At 53.4% G+C, this 20,092-nt stretch overlaps 7 protein-coding genes and 1 pseudogene across 8 annotated transcripts, besides 1 other annotated feature; 3 read left to right on the forward strand and 5 right to left on the reverse strand.

The window, feature by feature from the left end:
- Nucleotides 1-557: 557 nt before the first annotated feature.
- Nucleotides 558-2,859, forward strand: NCS57_01143900 (uncharacterized protein; the record flags this gene model as incomplete). Its single annotated transcript, XM_053061156.1, has 5 exons — nucleotides 558-668; nucleotides 737-1,228; nucleotides 1,278-1,988; nucleotides 2,045-2,641; nucleotides 2,689-2,859. 5 exons carry the CDS (start codon nucleotides 558-560, stop codon nucleotides 2,857-2,859), a joined length of 2,082 nt encoding a protein of 693 aa, XP_052909542.1.
- An 88-nt stretch (nucleotides 2,860-2,947) lies between these two features.
- Nucleotides 2,948-3,463, reverse strand: NCS57_01144000 (uncharacterized protein; the record flags this gene model as incomplete). The annotated part of the gene is made up of 1 exon (XM_053061157.1): nucleotides 2,948-3,463. The coding sequence occupies one exon, from the start codon at nucleotides 3,461-3,463 to the stop codon at nucleotides 2,948-2,950; it is 516 nt and encodes a 171-aa protein (XP_052909543.1).
- Nucleotides 3,464-4,107: 644 nt separating this feature from the next.
- Nucleotides 4,108-6,030, reverse strand: NCS57_01144100 (annotated as a pseudogene). The gene is made up of 2 exons: nucleotides 5,922-6,030; nucleotides 4,108-5,864 (listed from the first exon to the last, which is right to left on the reverse strand).
- Nucleotides 4,108-6,030: a sequence feature.
- A 410-nt stretch (nucleotides 6,031-6,440) lies between these two features.
- On the forward strand, nucleotides 6,441-7,183 carry NCS57_01144200 (Imidazoleglycerol-phosphate dehydratase; the record flags this gene model as incomplete). The annotated part of the gene is made up of 2 exons (XM_053061158.1): nucleotides 6,441-6,711; nucleotides 6,771-7,183. 2 exons carry the CDS (start codon nucleotides 6,441-6,443, stop codon nucleotides 7,181-7,183), a joined length of 684 nt encoding a protein of 227 aa, XP_052909544.1.
- A 237-nt stretch (nucleotides 7,184-7,420) lies between these two features.
- On the reverse strand, nucleotides 7,421-8,997 carry NCS57_01144300 (Arginine biosynthesis bifunctional protein ArgJ, mitochondrial; the record flags this gene model as incomplete). The annotated part of the gene is made up of 3 exons (XM_053061159.1): nucleotides 7,421-8,336; nucleotides 8,390-8,940; nucleotides 8,989-8,997. The coding sequence occupies 3 exons, from the start codon at nucleotides 8,995-8,997 to the stop codon at nucleotides 7,421-7,423; spliced, it is 1,476 nt and encodes a 491-aa protein (XP_052909545.1).
- A 1,800-nt stretch (nucleotides 8,998-10,797) lies between these two features.
- On the forward strand, nucleotides 10,798-12,190 carry NCS57_01144400 (uncharacterized protein; the record flags this gene model as incomplete). The annotated part of the gene is made up of 2 exons (XM_053061160.1): nucleotides 10,798-11,322; nucleotides 11,372-12,190. The coding sequence occupies 2 exons, from the start codon at nucleotides 10,798-10,800 to the stop codon at nucleotides 12,188-12,190; spliced, it is 1,344 nt and encodes a 447-aa protein (XP_052909546.1).
- A 388-nt stretch (nucleotides 12,191-12,578) lies between these two features.
- On the reverse strand, nucleotides 12,579-13,104 carry NCS57_01144500 (uncharacterized protein; the record flags this gene model as incomplete). The annotated part of the gene is made up of 2 exons (XM_053061161.1): nucleotides 12,921-13,104; nucleotides 12,579-12,802 (listed from the first exon to the last, which is right to left on the reverse strand). The coding sequence occupies exons 1-2, from the start codon at nucleotides 12,952-12,954 to the stop codon at nucleotides 12,579-12,581; spliced, it is 258 nt and encodes an 85-aa protein (XP_052909547.1). The 5' UTR covers nucleotides 12,955-13,104.
- A 498-nt stretch (nucleotides 13,105-13,602) lies between these two features.
- Nucleotides 13,603-18,977, reverse strand: NCS57_01144600 (uncharacterized protein; the record flags this gene model as incomplete). Its single annotated transcript, XM_053061162.1, has 3 exons — nucleotides 13,603-13,765; nucleotides 13,813-15,920; nucleotides 15,969-18,977. 3 exons carry the CDS (start codon nucleotides 18,975-18,977, stop codon nucleotides 13,603-13,605), a joined length of 5,280 nt encoding a protein of 1,759 aa, XP_052909548.1.
- Between the last annotated feature and the right edge of the window lie 1,115 nt (nucleotides 18,978-20,092).

Genomic DNA, 20,092 nt, shown 5'->3' on the forward strand with positions numbered 1-20,092 from the left:
GCGTTTAGGTGCAAGGAAGAAGGAAGATGTATGCAAGTGAGTGTATGCTACGGATGGCGGATATGGGCCACGAAAAGACACGGCCAGGAAACGGCCAAGACTATTTTCTCTTGATGTATACTCTATTATCAGACCATGACATTTAATGTCATTAATTGATCGACCTTTGTTTGTTAGGTCTATTACAGACTCTGTACAAGTTGATGATGGCTTCGTCCACCTCAGAAACCAATAACAAGACGTTGAGAGCAAAACAAACAAGCAGGCCCACAAGCCTCGGCTCGTGGTGCATGACGGCGCCACAGGATCAGCAAGTGAGACACCCCCATTCAGAGCAACACACTCATGATGAAGCGAAAGTCTGGGGAATGGCTTGAACCCCGCACCGTGGACCGCAGTCGGACACGGTTTACCTCGGGACGTACAAGAGAGCCTAGTCCTATGTTGTATAACAAGGGCCCGGCTGTGAGTTGTCATTGTTTCTCAAAGTCTCGGTCGACAATCTTGTCTCTTGTCTTTTACTGTTTTTGATCATCAACTGTCGAAGAGTATACACAATGGATCTCAACAGAGTGCCCAGAAAGGTTTGGGAGCATCCCGATCCCAAGAGCACCGCCATGTGGGCGTTTATGCAAGAGGCCAATAGACTACATGGGCTCAATCTCAAGGTGTGTCGAGGTGAATAGTGATAGTTCCTCTGCTAACATCAACTTGGACCTTTGACGAACTGTATGAGTGGTCCTGTGCTAAACGCAGTGACTTTTATGCTCAGCTTTGGGAGTCTCAGAATTGGATCCATGAAGGTTCTTATACTTATGTCGTCGATGAGTCTATCCCCATCACCAAGTTACCGGCTTGGTTTCCTGGTATCCGCCTCAATTTTGCAGAGAACCTCCTCTGGACACGTCCCCAAGGTGGTGCTCCGGGAGATCACTCTACCCTCCACAAAGAAGACGACACTATCGCCATCACCGAGGTACGCGAGGGCAACTCTTCTATCAATAATGTCACCTGGGGAGAGTTGCGGCAGAGAGTTGCCACGACGGCGAGTGCTATGAGGCAGAGAGGCGTCAAGAAGGGAGACCGTATCGTCATGGTTGGTGCGCACTCCATTGAGACGGCGGTCATCTTTCTGGCTACGACGTGGCTTGGGTGCGTGTTTAGTAGCAGCTCGACCGATATGGGTGTTGGAGGACTTCTACAGAGGACGGTGCAGATCGATCCCAAGGTGAGTAAGAATCTTGATGAAGCAATACCACGAACTAACATGTTCGCAGTTTGTCTTTTTCGACGATGGGGCCTTGTATAACGGTAAAGTCATTGATCTGCGAGACAAGATCTCCGGCATGGTTGAAGGAATGAAACAGTGCCCTTCATTTGAGAGCATCGTTGTTGTCCAGCGCTTCGACGTCCCCAACGACACGTCGAAGATTCCGCAGACTGAACGTCTCGAGACGTTTCTGTCTTCTGCGTCAACACCTCCCCCAATCGAAAGAGTCGGCTTCCAGGATCCCATGGTCATTTACTACTCTTCTGGAACTACAGGAACACCCAAGGCCATTGTCCACGGTGTTGGACCCCTTCTTATCTCTGTTGGCAAAGAGGCCGTCCTCCACCGAGAAGTCACCCCCGAAGATGTTGGACTACAGTACACCACAACCGGCTGGATCATGTACCTTGCCAGCGTGGCAAGACTCGCCTTTGGCGGACGCACAGTATTCTATGACGGCTCGCCATTCGTACCAGATCGATCGATTCTGCTCCGTGTGGTGAAAGAGCAGCGCGTCACGCATCTCGGGATCAGCCCGCGATGGCTAGGCGAGCTCATGAAAGCTGGCATCGTACCTCAGAAAGAAACAGACTTGAGCAGCTTAAAATGGGTTGGGAGCACGGGTATGGTGCTGAAGGAGCAAGTCTTTGAGTGGTTCTATGACGGGGCGTTTCCGAAAAGTGTCAAGCTGGCCAACTTTTCAGGGGGAACTGATATTGTGAGTTTCTCTGCATTCTTTGGCTTGGATGACATCTAACATTTCTGCTCTTACAGGCAGCTTGCTTCGTCATAGAGAACCCTCTGACGCCCATCTACGCTGGCGGTTGTCCAGGACGGTGCCTCGGTACTCCCATGGCCATCTACCCATCCTCCCCGGACCCCAGCAAGCCCATCACCGCTGTCGCAGACGGAGAACCTGGTGATCTGGTTGGCACCGGGGCCTTCCCCAACATCCCCCTCTTCCTTTGGAACGACACAAACCCGGCTCCGGGAGAGAAGTACACGTCGGCCTACTTCTCTCGCTTCCCAGGCGTTTGGTCACAGGGCGACTTTGCAGCTGTGCATCCCGTGACGGGGCATATTCACATTCTCGGCAGGTCAGACGGCGTCCTAAACCCCAGTGGTATTAGGTTCGGCAGTGCAGATATTTACGCTGTTCTCGAGGGAGGGTTTGCAAAGGAGGTTGCAGAGAGTCTCTGCGTAGGACAGAGAAGACCCGAGGACCATGACGAGAGCGTGGTCTTGTTCTTGCTTATGAGAGAAGGTGTCAAGTTTGATGCCGACTTGGACAAGAAGATCCGAGAGAGGATCGCAAAGGAGTTGACAAAGAGGCATGTTCCAAAGTACATCTTTGAAGTGCCCGAGATTCCGGTGAGTATCTTAGTCTCCTCCCTTGGGCTGATAACTAACGATGATAGGTCACGGTCAACGGCAAAAAGGTTGAGCTGCCCGTCAAGCAAATCATCTCGGGACATACAATCAAGCCAAGCGGGACATTGTTGAACCCTCAGAGTCTAGACTTTTTCTATCAGTTCCAGAAGATTGAAGATGTTGTCAAGAGGCAGGGAGGAGTGAGAGCCAAGTTGTAGTTCCTCGACATATAAACTAGATAGGAGTTGCATTAGGGGTATACTACAAAGAAGAGTCATGATCATTCTGAATCTCGAACACAATCTCTCATAGCTCATCCTTGTCCTTGGGAAACTTGCCCCCGTTCACCCCGTATCTCCATCCCATGTATCCAAGCATACCTCCCACGGTTCCCAGGCCCAAGCCTCCAACAGCGCCTCTCCATCCCAAACCTTTAGCTGCCTGAGCGCCGAGCACAGCACCTACACCAGCGCCTACCGCAGTCCAGTCATCCGTCTCCAGCTGTCCCTTATTCTCCAAAAGCCTCCAGCTACGATCCTGCCACTCAATCTCCTCACGGCCGTGCATACGGCCCAGCGTCATGAGCGCCCCGAGACCCAGGGCCACCACCGTGCCCGTCGATGCGGACCGGATCAGCCGTGGAGTGAAGGCGAGCGCTGTGGCCTTGGGTCGGAACGCGGGGATGAGTTGCCGTGTTGTTGTGATGCCAGCAGCGACGATGGTGCTTAGTGTGATGGTTCGCACGATTACGTGCGATGTAAGGATGGTGTGGGATAGAGACTGATCCTCCGCGTAGGGAGCGTGGGGAAAGTAGCGCGACATGATGATCGGTGGATGTTTTGTTCAAGTGGTGAGATGCTATCCCAGGTGTAGAGTATGATGTTTGATGTTTTATAACGTGATGTGATTGTCTGTGTACTCCTGATAAGATGTTGTTCAAAGCATCAAAAGAAACAGGCCACTTCCTTCCTTATAACCTCATCCTCCAAACCGCGTCATATCCTCAAGCCACCCTCTCTCTTCTCTCACTCAGCCCTACCTTCCCCCGGTAATACAACCCACCCCTCGGGCACCTTCCCAAGACCGAGCGATGGCTTCACGGGGTTTAATAAGCAGACCCCGATTGGTCCCGGAGGGATTAACACGCCGGGTTACCCCACCCGACGACCCGAGCTTCCACGGCAAGTGGGGTTCGGGACGCGAGTGCGAGGCAGGATTTGTGGGGCTTCTGTCCAAAACACCAAGGATTCGCATCACCGAGTGCGTGGCTGATTAGTGATTTCCTCCGTGCTTGATCATCATGGTTGTTCCGCTCAATTGTCGGTTCTACTGTATTTACAATTATCCATGCCTTCTTCATGTACCTTTTTGACGTGAATGCTGCATCAATCCCATGAATGCCCTCCCCAACGCCTATCCTATCCCAATAACAAACCCAGCCCATGATCATTCTCTCGATGGCTTTGTTACTCGTCGTCACTCATGTCCATCATGCTGTCTCCCTTTGCAACCTCATCTTCTTCATCCTCCAACACCGTCATCCTCCTTGATCTCCTCACCCTCCCTTTGCCTTTGTCCATCATCCCCCTTCCACCGCCTCTCCGCCCATTGACTTTGACCGACGCTTCCATCTTGCGTTGTCCGAGTGCGTGCTCAAATTCGGCCAGGTCCTCTGCTTCAGACTCGGCAGCTCCGTCAAGGAGCGCCGTCTCTTCGAGTGCCTTGTTGAGCAGTTCCGTCGCGATACTGTCCTGAGGGCTTATCGCCAGCGCCTCATGCAGCACCACCACCGCCTCCTCGGGCTTGTTCTGCTCCATCAGGATGAGACCCTTGGCACTAAAGATAGCCGCATCCTTTCCTCCCTGCCTCAACACCTCGTCAAACTCGATCAGCGCTCGGTTAAAATGTCGTAATCGTCGGAATGCATGTCCCAAGTTCGTCCGCGCTGCTAACCACGCCGAGGGCTCGCTGTCTATATCCTCAGCGATCTTAAGTGCTGCGGAGAAGTACTGCGCCGCCTCCTTGGGTTTGTCCTGGTGGTATTTGACAACGCCCATCTCATTTAGTAGTAGCGGATCCGTCTTGCACAGTCCGTACGCCGTCTTGAGAAACTCCTCAGCCAGTGTCATATTGTTGAGAGCGTGATTCTGCATCCCCAAAAACACCTGAGGTAGATGAGTGCCCATGAACAATCTCGCCGCCGTAGAGTAGGCCGATATTGCCTGGTCGTGCTCGCCTTCTGCCGCAAACGTATGCGCGAAGCCGATCCACGCAGGCCCAAAATGAGCATCCATCATGCTGGCTTTGCTAAAATACCGTCGTGCCTCAGGGATCTTGTCGATGGAAAAGTAGTAAATGCCGACTGCGAGCCACGAGCATGGCTCCTCGGGGTGGTTGTCGGCCAGGTTGTGCGAGATGAGGAACAGCAGGTTCTTCTCCCGGAGCTCAAATAGACAGGCGAGATGCACCGGATACACGCTAAAGTTGTACTTGTCCTCCTGTAGAATCGAATTCGTGATGGTCAACGCATCGCGGTACCGGCATTGCGTGTAGAGGAGGTCTGCCCGTGCAAGCTGTAGGTCAGGGTTCGATGCCAGGTGATAATGCGTTGAGAGGGAGTCGTAGGCCGTCTCAAACGCTGCAGGGTTCCGGTACTTGGACAGTCGTGTAGTATACAGCATCTTTGTAAAATCAGCAGCCTCCTGAGACGATGACACATCCCCAGACACATGGATCGAGTCAAAGTCGAGGCTCTCGAGGAACTGCCACTCCTCGTCGGGTGACAACAGCGAGTTGCCCATGAGCTGCTGAAACGCCTCGAAGCACTGCACATCTATACGGACAGCATCCTTGTAGCACTCCTTGGCGCGGTCAAATGCATTCTGCTTGGCATAGCAGATGCCACGCAGAAAGCACATGGCGGCCTCATACCGCCGGTTCGCAGCCTCCTCGTCCGCGGCGTCGTCGCGGCGTCGCCCTTGGCGAGGCTGCGTCTTGCGCTTGTTGCTAGCGCCGTTAGAGATGAGGTGTGTCGGGTTGCGGTCGCCCAGGACGGCGAGGGCTTCGTCGAAACGGGACTGCTTGATGAGGCAGTGGCCGGCGAGGTATCGACATGATGGGTTTCGGGAGATGAGGTCCTGGCTGGAGAGGAATGCCTGGGCGCGTGTGTAGTTGCCTGTCGCAAAGTGAACTTGCGCGAGCCAAAAGGCGTCAGTGTCGTCGTCTATAAGACACGAGACTTGTCAGTATCCTTCATCAACAAGAGCCGGAGTCGACAGACTGGTCAATGCAAGCAGCTTGTCGCCGATAAAGATGGCCGACTCGTATTGCGCCTTGTTGAGGGCATCCTGCCGCCACTCCCTCAGAAACTTTTCCATCCCTGGTTTAGTTCCTCGATATCATTGAGCAGTCGATAGATGCGCCGGTATTTGTGGCCAAACGTCGTGGGTTGCGGTTCGTTTGATCGTCGTTTGTTTTGAGAATGTCGTCAACACAGACATCCCACCAAAAGTCAACAACCACACCGTCGGCACGCGCCAGCTAAGCGCGTTAAGGGTCTCCAGGCGGAACCCACTAAGCCACAGCGGGCTTGTCTTGACCGTAGCGGGGTAGCTTCCAGTGGCAACAGCGACAGCCCCTCGCTGCGAACCAGAAAAAAAAAGATCAAGTGGCGGCGGGGGGGACGTATCAGAGGCCGTCAATTTGGCACTCGCCGATACAGGAGCCCTCGACTTTTACATTCATCTACTACGTACCTACCGTCAACATCTCCCTCATTCACCCCCAATTGACTTTCAAGATGGCCTCCCCTCAGCCTACCCGTTGGGCCGCTCTCGCCCGCGACACCAACGAGACCAAGATCCAGCTCGCCCTCAACCTAGACGGCGGCAGCTTTCCTCCGGACACCGACTCCCGTCTTCTCGACGATGGTGACAGCCATGCCTCCCAGGCCAGCAAGTCGCAAAAGATTGCCATCAACACTGGAATTGGCTTCCTCGACCACATGCTCCACGCTCTGGCCAAGCACTCTGGCTGGAGTCTGGCCATAAACTGCAAGGGCGACCTTCACAGTACGTTGATAAACCATCTCCGTCACCGGCCAGATGACTGATTGACTTTGTCTCTGTAGTTGATGACCACCACACCGCCGAGGATGTCTGCATTGCCCTTGGCTACGCCTTTGCCCAGGCCCTCGGTACCCCTACCGGTCTTGCCCGCTTCGGCTATGCCTACGCTCCTCTCGACGAGGCCCTCTCCCGCGCCGTCGTCGACCTCTCCAACCGTCCCTACAGCGTCGTCGACCTTGGCCTGAAGCGCGAGTTCCTCGGCCAGCTCAGCACCGAAATGGTCCCTCACTGCATGCAGAGCTTCGCTCAGGGTGCCCGTGTCACGTTGCACGTCCACTGCCTCCACGGTGACAACGATCACCACCGTGCCGAGAGTGCCTTCAAGGCTTTGGCTCTGGCTATCAAGGCTGCTATCACCAGGATACCGGGCAAGGAGGGCGAGGTGCCCAGCACCAAGGGTACCTTGAGTGCTTAAAAAGATGGGAACGGTTTAGGAGTTTGGGGCAATCAGTTTGTTTAGATTTAGACAATGGGGTGTTATAGGATCCAAGAAATGTCAAATTGGAATATGCACGATGGCTTCAACTGCCCAGAGGTCCATGTATGGCAGCTCACGTATAGCAAATATCGAATAAGATGGCAGTAACTCGTGGCGCATCATCAAGTCTATTCATCATTCAAATTCTTCCATCTTTTAACCCATTTCCATCAACTAAGTTCGGTAGTCACCGTTGATAGTCACATAGTCGTGGCTGAAATCACAGGTCCAGTGCACAGCCGACTTGTCACCGGTGCCCAGTCGGACAAGGATCTCAAGGTCCTCCATAGCCAGGATTTCGCTCGCCCGCTCCTCGTTGACCTGCTCAGGCTCACCATCCACCAGGAGCTTCAGCTCGGTTGAGCCGTCAGTGGGGACGAAAGAGACGTTGGTGCGCTCAGGGACAATCTCGGGAACATCGTTAATAGGCTGTCCAGGAGGAGAGATCAAGGCATAACCAGCGGCGCACAGAATGCGACCCCAGTTGGCATCCTTGCCGTACAGAGCCGTCTTCACGAGGGGAGAGGTGGCAATGGAGCGAGCAACCTGGCGGGCCGCCTCCTCAGATGCACTGTCGACGACACGGATGGTGACAAACTTGGTAGCACCCTCACCATCCCGAACAATGTACTTGGCCAGGTCGGCCGAGAACTCGGTCAGAAGACCCTGGAAAGCCTCAAAGTCAGGGGACTGCTCAGAAGCAATCTCCTTGCCACCGGCAGCACCGTTGGCCAGAAGAGCAACCGTGTCATTGGTAGAGCTGTCACCGTCAATAGTAATAGCGTTAAATGAGCGGTCCACAGCGTGTCGAAGCACATTGGGCATGACAGCAGGAGCAATGGGAGCATCGGTGGCCAGGACAGTGAGGAGGGTGGCCATGTTAGGGGCAATCATGCCCGCACCCTTGGTCAGACCAGCGATGCGGTACTCGACACCCGGTGAGGATGGCAGCTCGAAAGTTCGGGACATGAGCTTGGGGAAAGTGTCGGTGGTGCAGATAGCCTTTGCACAGTTCAGCCAGTGGCTGTGGGAGTCACCAGCCTTGTGATACGCCATGGGGATGTGGTCAACAATCTTTTGGATAGGCAGCCTAGGACAGAGTCAGCAATTGATGTCTCATTGGACTCAATTGAGAAAACAGACCTCTGACCAATGACTCCGGTGCTCATGACGAGCGTAGAGTCCTCATCACCAACCCTCTGGTCGGTGGTGCGGGCCATATTGGTAGCATCTTCAAGACCTCCGGTGCCGGTAACGGCGTTGGCGTTGCCCGAGTTAATGACGACGCTGCGAAGGCCGGCATTCTTCTTCTGCTGAAGAAGCTTGCGGCTAAAAGTCACAGGTGCGGCCTGGAACTTGTTCTTTGTGAAGACACCGGCAGCAGCGCAGGGACGGTCCGAGGAGATGATGGCGAGGTCGGGCTTGGAGGTATTGCCGGGCTTGACGCCGACAAAGACACCGGAGGCAATGAAGCCCTTTGGGTACGTGCCCGTGGTGGGAATGTACTTGATCTTGGAGGCAGGAATGGGAGCTGCCCCAAGAGTAGTCGTCGCCGACGAGTATGCACGAGTGAACCTCTTCATGGCGCCTGATGCTCGATCTCGTCCCTGGTGTTGCTGGTTGAGAGCGGAGGTTTTTGGCTGGGGTCTGTAAGGTTCACGAGCTGCGATAGCGGTATCGCAGCGATCGACTCCCTGTGGCTAGGCGTGACTCAAGCCAGTAGAAAGAGCGACCAGGCTCACTAGGTTCATTGTGGAAAAAGCAAATGTGAAGCATTTTGTGACTCTGCGAACTTTTTCATTATCGAAATGTTAGAATTTCATGCAAGGGAGAATTAATTCTGATGCTTAAGAGAACTGTGTCTGACGTGCTGTAAAAGGTAGCCCGCTCACGTTGGTTCTCCGAGAAGGTGGCTCAGTAAGCGGCTCATTTCACTGTCGTGTGCCTGCCTGCAGTTAAAGTTGCTCTGTGGTGCCCGTGCCCGGCCCGTGACTTTCCCATGCCGCTCTGCCTGCCTCTGCCTGTTGCGGCTGGAATTTGTCTGGCTGCCTGTGTGGGTTTGGCAGTGGGTTTGGTGGGTATCGAATTTCCGAGCAATGGAGATTTCGCCTAGATTCCCAGCCAGTTTTTCAGGGCACTGCAGTTAGGAAGAATGGTCAAGAGGAACTGTATCTGATAGACATATTTACAGGAATTTTGGACGCCAACTCAATGAAATATACTAAGTACCTATAGCATAAAACAAGAGAACATCTGTGTACCTTCGGCCGTGCTTCGTAGATTTGCTGCTCGTGGAAAGGCAATCTGCGCTGAGGAGGCTGGGAGTGGGGAGGTGGGGCTCCGCTGGTGCCTGGCCGCGGCTGAGCCCCAGCCCCCCAATCAATTCACTCGCGTTCCTGCCTTGGTGCCTTAGGTAATCTGCCCAAGTGGCCCGTGCGCATGTGGTCCAGATTCTCTATATAACGCGGCCTTCCCTCCCGCCATTTCAGTCTTCTTTTTTTCCTTTCTTCTTCATCCAAGTGCAAGGGCGTTTTCCTTCTCCGTGAAGCGATAAGCTGAGAGAGGAATTTTGCTAGTTGAAAACTATACACTGACCGCTCCTCATTGGGTTCGCCTGGTGAGGGAATTTTTGGAGCTCTTCTTTCCCTGTGGGAGATTTTTCTTTCATTGCGTGCCATCCTTGACGGATGGCCGTGAAGAAGGAAGTTTGTTTTGAAGCGATGGAGAGTCGCATCGTGGCAAGCAGTATGCTGTCGGAATGATGCTGGCACGTCGAGATGTTGCCGTGGAGGAATACACGAGAGATATGATGCCCTGAAGATCGGCGTTATGCTTCATCCGTTCGAAAGCAAATGCCCTTCGGATCTAGCCCATCTCGCGTCCTCCCAGGTCTCATCAACCTCGAGCCGCTCTCCATCTCACAGACAATATGACGTCTTGCCTTGATAACCTCGACCTTCCTCGTCTGTCTATCCATGCCATTGCGAGCGCTTCTTCGCTCCAAGTTCAATGTCATTGTTCTGCCTTCGCTGCCTGCCACGAAGCTGTGCGACCGGATCCAACGGCGAGATGCAGCAAACAATGGCTTGTGACGGGCAAGAAAGCTCATATGAACTGTAAATACAACCATATCTGATTCAAGACCTATCTCATAAAGAAATCCATCTCTCGTCGTCTCCCATTCAAAGTGACATGGGGCTTTGGCTCCTGGTGAGGCTCTGCCACCCACGTCTCTGCTAGCGCGGGGCATTTCTCCATTCAATCCTGGCCGGGGACCATTATTTTCGAGTGACTCAAAGCGTCAACTCTCACGACTCCCGCAGAAAATCACACCCAACGACGCCGCGAGATCGCTTTCTACGGCCAATTTTTTTTTTCCAGAATCCTTAACTACAGTCTTAAGAGATCATACGCCTCTGTTATCGGGACCTGCTACTGCCATCGTCGACGCGCACGGCGCTGAATCTCTACCACACCGAGTTGCCCCGCCTCGAGCAACCACATTCCCTCGACATCACAACCCACTAGTCGCAACTTCTCCAGCAACCCCCATGGCCACTGAAGCTGGCGGGCCGGCCCCCGCGCCGCAGGTGACGGACAAGAAGGACAAGAAGGAGCAGGCCAAGGGCCAAGGCAAGGACCAGCAGCCAGCCGCCCCCGGCGAGAAGAAGCTCACCAACGCCGAGCTCAAGAAGAAGGCCAAGGAGGAAAAGGCCGCCAGGAGGGCCCAGGCCAAGGCCTCGCAGGCTCCCCAAGGTCCCCCTCAGGGCGGACATTCTCAGGCGGGCTCCTCTGAGGGCAAGGGCAGCAAAGGGAAGCCCAAGCAGGATGGGCAGCATGGCGGCAGTGGTGCTAAGCTCCCTCTGCGACCGGCCACGACGACGGCCGTGGTCAAGGATACGAAGCCCACGATACCAGACTGCTTCAGCCATCTGTCTATGGCACGACGGATAGACATGACGCACGCTGACAAGGACGTCAACCCCGCGGTGCTGGTTCTCGGAGAGCACATGAGTGCCTTTGCCATCAGTGATAGCATCACTCGACTCGAGGCGACTCTACTAGCCTTCCAGAAGGTATGCCACACTGCCTCTGCACTTCTGATCAGATTCTAACCATCCCCAGGTCATCGAGTCTTACACAACCCCCCACGGCTCAACCTTTTCGCGCCACTTCACCTCGCACGTCCTCAACCCCCAGATCGAATACCTCACAGCATGCCGCCCCATGTGCTTCTCCATGGGCAACGCCATCCGATGGCTCAAGCTCCAGATCAGCAAGGTCGACATTGACCTGCCCGACCTGGATGCCAAGAAGCTCCTCTGCGAGTCCATCGACAACTTCATCCGCGAGCGCATCGCCCTCGCCGACTATGTCATCGTCAAGACCGCCGCCGATATGATCGCCGACGGAGACGTCATTCTCACCTACGCTCACCACAACCTCGTTGAGCGCACCCTGCTTCGGGCCCGTCTCACTGGAAAGAAGGACTTCCGTGTCATTCTTGTTGACGACCCCTACGAGCGTGTCGGTATTCACCTCGCAAAGAGGCTCGCAGCAGCTGGTATCCAGGTCGCCTACTCCTCCGACCTCGGCGCCCTACGCACTCACCTCTCTGAGGCCACTCAGGTCCTCCTGGCCGCCGAGGCCATCTTCAGCAACGGTGCCATGTATGCCCGCGCAGGTTCTGCCGACATTGCAACCGCCGCAACAGATCTAGGCGTCCGCGTCGTCGCCCTATGCGAGACCATCAACTTCACCGAGCGAGTCTCAATCGACTCACTCACCTACAACGAGATCGACCCTGAGCGGTGCACCGACGTGGGCTTCCGCCTGCTGTTCGACACCACCCGGGACAAGTACATCTCGGTGGTGGTGACGGAGCTGGGCAATTCATCGGCGACTTCTGTGCCGGCCATTCTAAGAAAACTAGAGGAGCTGTAGGATTTTTCCAAATCGAGTAAAACAAAATGGGATTGAAGCCTGGTATTAGATGAAGCGGCGTCTTAGCTTTGTTTGAAGTGGCAGTCAATGATTACCTAGAGAAACCCGCAAGAGTGCAACTCATGTGCATGACAAGCTGTAAATCAGCATTCATATCAAAAGCCAGTGATTGTAACCCGATGAGGAATTTGAGTGCATTCAGGGCTCAATCCCATCATATCATGACCTCACGCAGAGTCCCATCTTGTGCTTGAATCCCAACGTCCCATTTCGACGCTTCTATTTCCCAGTATCGCAAATATACAGATAATCCTCTCATCGTCCGTCTTCTCTAGACAAACACTTTGTCCATATCTTTGCCTTTCTTTCCCTTTTTCGGTTTCCCAAATCAAGCCTCCGCCTGCTCCGCGTCCCGCTGGGCCTTGCGCGCCCGCTTCTCGAGGAGGATAGCCTTGCGCTCGCTCAGGGTCTCGGTCTGCCGGTCGTCGACGCCCTGGAGCCAGTATCCGAAGCTGGCGCCGCCGAGGGCGTACACGGGGTAGGCCCAGAGGGAGGACTTGTTGAAGAAGGGTCGCATCTCGATGCCGACCTGCCAGAAGCGCACGGCGAGGCCTTGTAATCGGGTTAGCTGTACGCTCTCCGGTGTTTTTCTCTTCCAATTTCTAGTTGCAGCGAGGAAGCATTGGCTCCTCGGTCCGATCGGGCATATTGACGCAGGTTCAGGACGTACCGAAGGTGCTCCAGAAGGCGATGCGGTGCACCATGGTGGGCAATTGACCGTCGGGTAGTCGAACTTGGGGTGTAGAACGGGTTTCTCGGGGTCTCGTCCGGCTACGAGGGGTCGTGGGCGGGTGGTCGTGGCGGTTTGCGGCTCTGCCGAGATAGAGGGTGAGGTCGTGATCTTGAAGATGCGTCGGCTCAAGCTCAATTGCAGCCGAGTTGATTGGTCACGGTTGTGGTCACGTGAGGTCAATGTCCCGCTCAGTTTTGTCTACCCTGCACTCTTGGACGTTTTAAGGCCTACTTCTTCCTGTTGGATTTTGATAATATTTTGAATAGATGGTTGGTGTTCAATGATTCTGTTCGTATTATGTATGGGACACATATTTTCTAAATTTGTGGTGAGGTTGTGAATGAATCACCCTCTCTACCTCCTGTTGATTTCCAGTCTCAACCTTATGGCTCTCCTCCAACCCAAGCACATAGGGTGAACCAGGTTCAAACACGCACAATTCAAAAATGACCAGAAGAAAAGTATGTAATTAGAGTGAAGAATAGTCCGTCTCTTTCTCTACAAGAATCTAGACTCTATATGTAGTCATAACCATCACAATGATGAAATCTGCAATCGAGGCCAACACGCTGTAGCTCAAAACGCCCAATGCAAACTCCCTGCTATGCAATCAAACCACTCAGTCTAGCAAGCTCCTCTCTGCTCCTCCTGGGTAAGGTGGCGGTGCTGCAGAGGGCGTCGAGTTCTCTAAATACCGTCGAGACGGCTCTACCCCTGAATTGGTCGTCCACTGCGCCGTCTTGGCAATCATCTTGGGGATGTACTGCTGAATAAAGGATTCACTGATGCTGTTAGCACTTGTCCTCGGATCAGGAACGATTCAACTTACGTGTAGTAGCTGTGTTCTGCGTTGTGAACCGTCACGAGATTGTGAGCCAGCTCGTGAGCCAAAACCACCCACCACCACGTCGCCACCTCTGCCTTGGCCTGTCCAGCCTTGGTCTCGATCTGCGCGGCGTGCAGCTGAAGGAAGAATCTAAAATTGCAAAAGATGCTGCCTCCCGAGTTGAAGGCGATAGTGCCACCCTTCTCGTCGTAGAATATATGCAGAACCTTAGGCGACAGCGAGTAGACGTTGCCGACCTCGGTCAGGAGGCTAGAGAAGATGTTGACGTTCTGGATGTGCTTCGCCAGGAACTCGCTAGGTTCCTTAAGATCCCTGGAAACAAAGACCTTCATGCCGTTGGCGGTCTCAGCTATGAACGTGATGTTCTGCGCGGGCGTCTTGTCACAGTACGTCGCCTGCTCCTTGACTTGGTTGACCTGAGGCTCCGAGAAGACACTATTAGATCCGTACGCTCGGGTAGACTTGACAGCATTGAGCAGATTCTGTTGCACAACAGCAGGGCTTGTCACTCTCCCCTCGTCCTGCGGCCGCTTGCCTGTATCAGCCGCGCCGCTGCCAGAAGACTCGCCTTCCTTGGGCTTGTCCAAGAACTTGTCTAACTGCTGATGTGAGCCCTCGTCATTCTGCTCAGCAGTATCGAAGCCCAGTCGACGAGTCAAGTTGGAGAATAGTCCTCTACCCTTTCTCGCTTGCTGGTTCTGAGAAGACTTCGTGTCCTCTGGCTGATCCCAGGAACCTGGCATCATTGGGCCAAGGGGCTCTGGCACCCTCGTAGCCTCGCGCGCAGCCGCAGCCGCAGTCGCCTCTGCTCCCTTAGAGCTCCACTGTTGCTCTCTCTCCTGGATTTGGCGTTGCTCCTCTTCTAGTGCCTTTCGCCTTTCTTCCTCGGCAATTCTCGCCTCGGCAGCCTTGGCTCGTAGGATTCGGTCGACATTGTATCCACGAGCTCTCAGACCATAGAGATCCAGAGTAAGGAACGGCTCAAAGAAGAGGTATGCTTGCTGATTCGGTCGGTTCAGGAGCATCTGGCAGATGGCTTGTCCAACCTGATACATGTCCGGCTTCGCCTCGTCAGCCACATACAGAACCCAGCCATTACTGGTTCTGTTGCTCGCAGCTGAGCGCTTTTCCGTGTGAGTTTGAGTGTGCCCCTTGAGGGTCCTTCTCAGCGCAACTGAACGAACAATCTCGACGGTGAGATTCTTGTCTAGCCACTTTGCGTCATGTTTGATGATGTCGCGTCGGTAGTTTGCGTACTCAAAGAGGAAGATCTTGGATCTCTCAATGACATGCTTACGGAGGCTCATAGCCGTCTTTTGCCTGTCGCTGTGTGGTCCAATTTTAATGTCCTCCTGAACGATGCTACTCAGCTTCTGAGCTCCAAGAGAAAGATAGAAGACTTCGAGGGCGTCCTCTTCCGGCGCACAGATGAGCCTGTCCTTGAAGAGTCGATAGCTGATGATGTCGTCGAGAATGACAATCTGGCTAGCAGAAGCAAGCTGATACTGCCTGATGGGTTCATCTTCATCTTCCAAGTCGTCCGACTTGCCCTTGGGGGCTGCCAGCTCTTTGTACGCAAGGAGGAAAGGAGCTGCCCGCATCTTTCTCCAGAGCTCTCTATCGCGCTGAAGCATCGGTGAAGCATCTGCTAGAGACTTGAGGAGGTCAAGGTACTTCTCTGAGCTCTGGAGAACACCAAGGAGGCGAGCCGGTTCCGTGCACGCCATATGTGCAACCTCCAGCTTGGTAGGCTCACTCTTGGCACCACACTGGAACAGGAACGCATTTGCCTCGGGGCTGAAATTGACAAAGTCAAAGATGTCGCCGTACGTGGACGAAGTTCCCAGATAGACGCGGGAGGGACTGACGTGAGCCATCTTGGAGACTGATTTCTCATTTGACCGCGACGTCCGAGCAATCGGGACAATAGGGGCATTTCGCAACTTGGCAATGTTGTTTTCACCCAGCTCCGTGATTCGAGATGCAAAGTAGCTGAAGAGAACAACGGCCTTCTTGTGATCCTCAGGGGGCGAGGCCAACAGGCGATTCGTACACTCTACCATGGGCGGATCCCTGGCCACACCGAATTTCTACCAAAGTTAGTTGATGCTTCATTCGGATTCTGATCGTAGACTTACGATGGCGTGGTCGTGCAGGTCTTTCCTCAAGACGTTGAACCCAAGGATTGATGCTCGTGGATTGTAAAAGCACTGTGAAGGCGGGACAAGACGGGTGCTGCCTTCTAGAGGCATGATCGCCTTCGTGCTGTCGCCAAGGTGGAAAGATGCGTATCCATTGATTTGATGATTGGCAAGGAAGTAGGTCATAGCAGAAACTCGCAAGGCCTCATCCTTACCCGCCATCATCTCAACAAGTTCGGGAACTGAAGGATGAGGTCGTAGTCCTAGTGAGTTGAGGAATCTGGCCTCCTGGCTACTTGGACGATAGCTTCCAGGAGGGCCAGGCCACTGTAGGATAGGCAGTTGCAAAGCACGGAGCGAGTCCTTAGGCTCAAAGAGTTCCGACACCTTGTATCGTGTCTCTGACCCCTTGGTAGGCTCCATACCCTTTGGCCCAGCTTCAGCTGGACAAAAGCGCGTCTGTCGCAGCTTGATCAAGTCCTGAGCTGGGATATCGTCCCGAACTGAAGCCAAATACTTGATGAGCTCAACATGACTCCACTTCTGTTCTCCCGTCTCATTCGAAGCGTTGAGTAGTCTCGTAAAGATGGTCTCAAGATCGACTGTCTTCCGGACACCAATAACCACCAAGAATTTCTCCTTGATCTTCTCACAGCCCTGGATGATGGGTAGGTCATCGAAAAGCTTGACAGAGGGGAAGAAGGACTCGGTGGGCTTCCTCATGCCTTGTTTGGTGGGCACCACCGTGTTGGCTTGAAGCAGTGAGACAATAGTAGTCCTTGCAGTCGCAGTTGAGTTCTCAAAGTTCTTGGCAAGCACAGTCAAGACCTGAACAGCGAACTTGGGCGATTTCGTTAGACTCTCGTCTTCAGACCTGGCAGCACCAGTCTCTAGAAGGAATCTCAGCCAAGGTAGAATCTCTAACGGTTCCCATCCGAGAGCTTGCAACTCTGAAGAACTAGAGTTGGCTGTGAGTGCGTGAGGGATGGTGGTCGGTGGAATGGGCAAACTTGTGGGAATCCTGTTGGCAATGAGATGGTTTTTGATGCTTCCCAGGGCGATGATCTCGCCCTGCTCGCCATCATCACTCATTGTACCCACGGCGACTTCCAGGAGGGCATCCCGGCTGCCAGGATCAAGTTCACCACTGAAGCTCCTTTTGCCAGCCCAGCTGATGAAGTTTATCAGCTGCACTTTGTTCATGGCTTTGGTCTCCAACTCCTTCTTCACATCGGTAACAGTGATGTGCGAAATGAGACCGAAGTCGATGAGTTTCTTGACAAAAGGAACATCCACCATCTCCTTAGGGATCACCGGGATGCTGTCGACGAATTTGCTCATCTCTTCCGAGGCAATGCGAACATCTGCGGTCTGCAGAACACCCCGACTTGAGTAGGTCTCGATCGAAGCCTTTCTAAAGCAGATCCAGAACGCCTCCTCGATAATCTGGCCGACCTGCCCACTCGGCGTTGAGTCGCCGAATGTGAATGTCTTGAGAATATGTAGAGCCTCGGGCATGAATTTGGCAATGACAGCCGGAGAGAACTTGGTCTCCTTGTCCATGGCCTGCTTGATTCGACTGCGAAGATCACTCATTTCGTTGGCAAATGCCAGTCGGGTGATGATTCCTGCAGCTCGAAGGATCTCGACGTTCCACGTCCTCACCCATCGAGCGTTTAAATCGATAGCCTCTCTCTCTACAGTTGGAATAACTGACGGAGCTGAAATGTGCAGTCCGGCTCCGGTGGTTTGCATGGTGGGAAAACCGATAAAGATACGTCCACCTGGCTTTTTGCTTGGAAGTACAGATGCAAAGACATCTGTAGCCTTTCCAAGTGCCCCAGAAGACGCCGCATCTTGAGAAGCTTGAGCTTCATCATAAGACGAAGTCAGAATGCCAATCTTTGTAGTTTTTGGCGGGGGTTTCTTTGTAGCTCGTTCCAGTTCAGATGCAAAGGAGGCCTGTACATTGGTCCGAATGTTTGCAGAAGTCGCCCGGAGGAAGATGGTTGACGTCGAAAGCTTGGTCACATCCTCAGAGATTGTTGCCTGTGCTGCATTCTCCTCATTCTGCGCCTTGGACCTAAGCCCAGCCTGTGACGCAGTTGATGTAAGTCTCGCAAAGAAGGATCTCAGCGAGGGCGCTTCTGTGGCGCCGTAGGAATCTGTAGATTTCGTAGTGGTCGCCGCAGCCTGTGGTTTCCAGCCGATAGCAGCCATGTATGACGCATCAATCTGCGTGCTGGTTCTATCCACGCTCACAACCTTCATAAGGCCATCTTTTGTCCTTGCTTCGAGGTCTCGCGGTAGGGGTAGTTCCACGCTTGGGGATGACTTCTTCTTGAGGGCCATGATCTGGTAGTCATCGATCCAGAACTCGATCTGCTCCAGTGCTACAAATGTCAGACTCGTCGCCAGAAACTGACTGACGGAGAGTAGATTCGGTAGAGGCGTCGTGGTATTTCGATAGTCCAGGACAAAGGTAGTATGATGGGTTGATTGATCTGCTGGTAGCTGAGACTTTTTCGTGAATAGAGCATTCCCCTTCCAGTAGAATGCCATGGCCTCGCTGCCGGAGCTGACGAATGGCTCCTCGCAGTCCGCAAAGACACTGTAGAAACCGACACCGAAAGCACCAATCTTTGTCTCGTCCGGATTTCCTTCGGCGATTCGCTTTAGTCTTCCCCAGTCGGTCTTGGTAAAAGGTTGGCCATCATTCTGCACAACGAGTCGACGGAGGGTATGGTTTGATAGGACGTGCTTCAGGAGGTCGGATCGGTTCGAGGTGCTGGGTAGAGGTACTGATGTCGAAGGAAGCGTCTCCCACTTGACGCTCACGGTCTTTGCTTGGGCATCGGCGGCGTTCTGGATCAGTTCTCGCAATGTCGTCCATTCTCCAGAGTATCTCGCCAGAACCTTGTCGATCAGGGCTCGGGTATCGACAGTAACGGCTTCTTCGTCCTCGCCATCCCGCATAGCGGCGGCCCGCAGTCTTGAGTAGTCCATCGCTGGGACAGCTTTCGTTTCTTGGTTGTGTATGGATCAAATTCGCATTCTCGACTCTGGTCTATATAGAAAGATTTCGGCCGGAAGATAACGATTAGCCAGGCAGACAGAAAGTAGCACAACGCCCGCCTAGAGAGGTGGTTAGCCTCAACGTCTTTGTTGCAGTTCGGAAGCGTGGGCACAAGGCAGACAAGAGCTACGTATGCAAGTAAGACGTATCGCAAAGGCGATAAAGATGACCAGAAGGCTCTTTGTGATATGGAGGAAGAGGATAGAAGTATGGAATGTTAAAGAAGAGCCCCGGACTGTGGCGAAACGGCGTCGTCGTTGATGATGAGGAGCCCGGATGACCTCTTGGTGCCCGTGGTTGAGACACCTCAAGTCCCAAGGCTGCCGCAAGGAGGTCCCTGGAGTGACGTTGTCCACTGTCTTGGGATGAAAAGCAGCCAATTATGACAGCCACCGCCACTATTGTCATGGGAGATTTAGTGGCACTGGGGCAGCCTCGCCGCTAAAATTCACTGTCATCATTGGATGCTGGGGCCCGTCAACCCGGTGGGTGTTCGGGGCGGGCTTCTCAAGTGCCGGGGTCCCTGGATGCTTGTCCGAACTCCGAATGCATTTGACGACCAGGGGAATGAATGGGTTGCTTTGAGTCAAATCGATTCTTGGTTGATGCCAAACTTTGGAATAATAAAGATACTAAGACTTGGTCTTTGCTATTAATAATGACTACTAAGTAGCTGCTCTAACATGGAAAAAGCACATGTGGCTGTTGCAACATTAAAGTCGTTAATGGGTATATCCTGGACAAGCCTGGAAACGTCAGATGCTTCACATCATGCTTTCTGTGGCTCATGATGTCGTGCTCATAGCTAGAGGCCAAGTTGCTCTTCTAAGCATATCATTGTGAACCTTGCGGTTTCTGAGAATGAGCCATGTTGTCGACGTGAGGCTTAGAGTTCGACTCAACGGCGCAACTCTTAAGCCTTGATGCATTGTCTCGCCTAAACTCGCTCATAAAAAGTGATTGAGTCTTCATTTTGAACAAAAAACTCCGGTAATATAAATCGTTTGCGCCCTTGGCCTTTGTGCTGTTGTGAATGGGTATCGTG

This window comes from Fusarium keratoplasticum, chromosome 9 (genome assembly GCF_025433545.1).
Source record: "Fusarium keratoplasticum isolate Fu6.1 chromosome 9, whole genome shotgun sequence".
NCBI lineage: Eukaryota > Fungi > Ascomycota > Sordariomycetes > Hypocreales > Nectriaceae > Fusarium > Fusarium keratoplasticum.